The sequence below is a fragment of the Prinia subflava genome, chromosome 1 (genome assembly GCF_021018805.1).
Source record: "Prinia subflava isolate CZ2003 ecotype Zambia chromosome 1, Cam_Psub_1.2, whole genome shotgun sequence".
NCBI lineage: Eukaryota > Metazoa > Chordata > Aves > Passeriformes > Cisticolidae > Prinia > Prinia subflava.
In genome coordinates, this window is record NC_086247.1 from 39,664,252 (window position 1) to 39,668,552 (window position 4,301).

Below are 4,301 nucleotides of genomic sequence, written 5' to 3' on the forward strand. Positions count from 1 at the left end.
AGTCTGCCACTTCGGCCCCTGCCCCTCCTCCCCGGTGCTCAGCTCCACGCCTTTATCTTAGGAAGCAAACGACCCAGATGACTGTTACCTCCTCCCCCCGATTTAAGCAATAGACAAAATTAATTTATCAGTCCCACCCCCACAGCCGGACTCAGTATTAACATCTAAATGAAAAGGTCTTTTTTTAGCCCCCAAGTTTAAGTGCAAGGTGTCCATTTCTCAAGCAGGAAGATATTTCTACCTCTAGGCGCGATGACATCGACCAAGGGATTTTTTTAGGAGACAAAAGGTAAGATTCTGTGAGGTAGGGATGAAGGTGCCGCCGTGGCAGGGTGCCGAGTGGGCTGCTCCCGGCCGGCCGCCCCCTTTGGAGGCTCGTGTCGCAATTTTTCACCTACTTTGAAGCCTGATTTACAACTCTTGTTCTCCGCAGCGGAGATCTGATACACCGCCACCCCCGCCCCGGCGCAGCAAAGCAGCTACGGGGACACGAAAGACATTGACTCCCAGGAGGTGCTTAAACCAGCACTCATCCACCCGGCTCAGCACTGGGTCTACGCTTCCTTTAAAAACGGACCAAACCCTAACGTACTGCAGCAGGCTTTTTGCACTCCGAACAGAAAGTGTTGCTTTGTTTTGTTTCTTAATTCAGCCATATTAATGACTCTATAAGAAAGCACCAAGAAAGTGAAAAAACAAACAACCCACAGAAGCCTGGAGTAGGCAGTTACTGAAAGGTTAAAATTTTTGTCTAAAAGAGCAGGAGAGACATAGGAAGAGAAGACTGTGTCTAAAGAAAGTGTGAGAGGACCTAATGCTTAGTGCAAGGGACACTTGCAAGAGTAATTTAATCAATTACAAAAGACTATAAGATCTCCTGGAGGAGTTATCAGAGGCCAGTTTTATTATTTTCCCTTTATTGTAAAAGTGCAAAATTATTCTGTACAAATCCATCATATAAAACCCAGCACTCTGTGAAACATACAAAAGCAAACGGATCTCTAACCAGATCTCAGAAATTATATTCTCCGTGTGCCACTAATGTCATGATTCCATCGAAGGAACAGGTTTACATGTCACGGTCAGACAGTAAGACCTGCACCACCTGGACTGCAAGACAGCACATCACCTTTTAAACCTCGAGCAGGTCACGGATACCCTGTCAGTTCTCAAGATTCAAATAAATTAGATAAATAGGAGCGGGGCCGGGCGCCTCCGTGCCAGTGTCTGTGCCGTGCCCAGCGAGCCCCTCACAAGTCGGGGTAGCCGCAGTAGTAGACGGCGCTGCTGGCGTCCGACACGGCCGACGAGATGGGGGCCGCGCCCTCGGGCGGCGGCAGCGCGGCCGCGTCGTGGCCAGCGAAGGGCAGCCCGGGCTCGGGCTTGCAGGCGAAGCGCAGGTACTGTTCGAACTCGGTGCGGTCCACCTCGCCCAGCAGCTCCTCGGGCGGCAGCTGCTCCAGCTGCTCCCGGCACGGCGCCGTCTCGGGCGGCGGCGACGGCTGCCCCACGGCCCCGGGCGGTGGCAGCGGCGGCGGCGGGCCGCGGCCCGGGCCCGGCGGCTGGCACTGCCCGTAGTACGCGTGCAGCGGCGCCGGGCAGCCCAGCAGCGCCTGCAGCGACCCGCCCGCGCCCAGCGCCTCCCCGGGCGCCAGGTGCCGCCGCAGCGGCGCCCCCGACGGGCTCTCGGACGCCGCCGCCGGGTACTCGGCGGCCGCCGGGTGCGGCCCGTAGCCGTAGGGCAGCAGCGCGCACTCCTCCTGCAGTGGGTGCCCCGCCGCGAAGAAGGGCGCCTCGCTCTCCGCCGCGTCCAGCGGCGACGGGTCCGGCGTCGGCAGGCCGTAGCCGTCGAACGCGGCGCCCAGCGGCGGACAGTCCCGGTAGTGGCCCGCGCCCGCCGCCGCCGCGTAGCCCTGCTCGCCGTACGCCAGTCCCAGGCCCTCCGCGCACATCCTGCCGCCGCCGCCGCCGCCGCCGGACACCTCGCTGCCCAGCCCGGGCCCCGCCGCCGCCTCGCCCAGGCCGTGCTGCAGGAAGCCGCTCTCCACCCGCTTCAGGCGCTTCACCTGCTTCCGCCGCCGCGGCCGGTACTTGTAGTTCGGGTGGTCCTGCATGTGCTGCACCCGCAGCCGCTCCGCCTCCTCCACGAACGGACGCTTCTCCGCCAGCGACAGCGCCTTCCACGATTTACCTGCACCCAGCGACACCGTCAGACCCCGCCGCTCACGCTGCGGCACCCGCGCCCGCTCCCGATGGCTCCGCCGCCGCCCCCGCCCGCAGCCCGGACCCCCGGCCCCGCCCGGGCCTCAGCGATCCTCGCTCGCCCCCGGACGTCGCCGCCACACCGGCAGCCCGGCCCGACAGCCCACGGACGCCCCCGCTCGCCGCCCACGTCCCGGACCCTGAGGCTGCCCCGGGCTCCCGTGGATCCGCCCCGAGGGACCCCGCGCCCGCCCGCGCTCACCCAGCATCTTGCTGAGCTCGGCGTTGTGCAGGTCCGGGTTCTGCTGCGCCAGCCGCTTGCGCTCGTCCTTCGCCCACACCATGAAGGCGTTCATGGGGCGCCGGATCCGCGCCTCGCCTTTGCTCCGGCCGCCCGACGGCCCCGACGGCGCCGCGCCGCCCTTCGCCTTCGCCTCGCCCAGCGGGCTCAGCGACTCTGCCCACGGGCACATGGCCGGCATCATGATGGGCAGCGAGCACCGCCCCTGCGCCTGGTCGTCGCTGCTGGCGTAGCCCGCATCGGGGCTGCTCATCTCGGGCGCCTCGCCTCGGCTCGGGACGCGCTGCCCACGGCCGCCAAAGCCGCGGCTCCGGCCCGCCCGGGGGACACGCTCGGCTCTCGGGCCCCGCTCGCTGCTGCCGGAGCCCGCGCCCGGCCCGGCGGTATTTGAGCCGCGGCGCGGCCAATGGCGCGGCGGGGGCGGGCGCGCAGCCGGACGGCGGCCCCGGCTCCCGCGGCGCTGCCCTGCGGGGCGGCCCCCGCGGCTCCGCCCGGCGCAGCGGCGGCGCCGGCACCTGAGCGCATCGCGGGCTCCGCCGCGGGCCGCGCCGCCCCCGTCCCCGGGACCCTGCCGGCTCCGGCTCGGGCCACCGGAGCGCGTTCGGCAGCGGCACCGCCTGCAGCCCTGCCCTCCCTCCGCAAGGGCAGCACTGACCGGCCCGCCGAGGCCGTGCGCTCATGGACATCCTCGAGCGGAGCAGATACACAAGAGGGGGACAGAGTGTTTACAGGTGTGCCGGGACACCCTGTAACACTCTGAGAGGCTAAAGAGTCTTCTTGTGCAAGCAGATTTGGAATGTAGCTTGGTAATGAGAAGACAAATCCTCATCTGTGCCTCACACTTCAGTTTCTTACCCTGTAGTGCTATCTGAGCATATTTCCCCTCGTAAGCCCATGGAAGAGCTGAACTCCCTGGACAGTAGGATGCTGAAACCAGTGTAAAGCCTATAATACAAATCCTATCTCAGTTTTTATACTTCCTAATAAAGCACTTCAGTGTCTATCAAAAGCATGAATATTCCTTGTATGTAGTTTTCATTAATAAGTTGGAATTTGCAGTAGTTATAACGTTACGAGGCATTACGTTAGTGACATTACATCATCAGGATTTCTCTGATTTGCCCAACTAAATAAAGTGTAATTACGAACAGATGTTTGAAAAATGTCTATCACTTCAGCATAATCAGAATTCTATCTCAGCACCATTTGTGTTCTACTTTGGCATACCAACTAATGTAGAATACGGCGTTTTCACGCACGCTTTGGTTAATATTTGCATTGTTATGTGGTGCTATTAAATGCATCAATGCTTATTTGAGAAACCGCTCAGCTTTAAACTGAAGATCAAAGGGGTTTATTTTGTTAAGGACACCTTTGTTTGGGTAGCCACTTTGATCAAATAAACCAATATTGTAAGAATTCTCGCTGAAATTAAATTCAGAGTGAAGCCAGAATAACCATTAACGTATCCGAACACTGGATTTCCTCTTTCGCACAACGCAAAGCCTGCTCCTTTACATTTGACAGACACATACTTTAAAAAGAAGAAGATCACGGTAGCGGACAGGAGCTGCCAGGGACTAACCTCGGTGAAGACAATTTTCGAGTCATTTCTACATTAGCCTTTCTGCTCCCCTCTGTTTTTAGAGATTATAAACAAGCTATATGTTTCCAGCATAGCAGTATAGCATATTTATCCCTGTTGCAAGGAGTCGAAAACCAAAAGACTGATATTTGTCTGAACCAAACCGAAAAGTTTTAATTTTCTTTTCCTCCGTTCTCTGCAAATATTCGCGCT

The 4,301-nt window shown here is 59.4% G+C and overlaps 1 protein-coding gene across 1 annotated transcript; it reads right to left on the minus strand.

Annotated features, from left to right (window-relative positions):
* Positions 1 to 882: 882 nt before the first annotated feature.
* LOC134548900 (transcription factor SOX-17-like) lies at positions 883 to 2,873 on the minus strand. Its single transcript, XM_063394120.1, has 2 exons — positions 2,465 to 2,873; positions 883 to 2,191 (listed from the first exon to the last, which is right to left on the minus strand). The coding sequence occupies exons 1-2, from the start codon at positions 2,754 to 2,756 to the stop codon at positions 1,251 to 1,253; spliced, it is 1,233 nt and encodes a 410-aa protein (XP_063250190.1). The 5' UTR covers positions 2,757 to 2,873; the 3' UTR covers positions 883 to 1,250.
* Between the last annotated feature and the right edge of the window lie 1,428 nt (positions 2,874 to 4,301).

Bases quoted from the DNA above. Each gene is read 5' to 3' on its own strand.
- LOC134548900 (XM_063394120.1), bottom strand. From the start codon at position 2,756: ATGAGCAGCCCCGATGCGGGCTACGCCAGCAGCGACGACCAGGCGCAG. The intron at 2,192-2,464 runs GTGAGCGCGGGC...CGCTGGGTGCAG, and splicing joins CGAGCTCAGCAAGATGCTGG to GTAAATCGTGGAAGGCGCTG.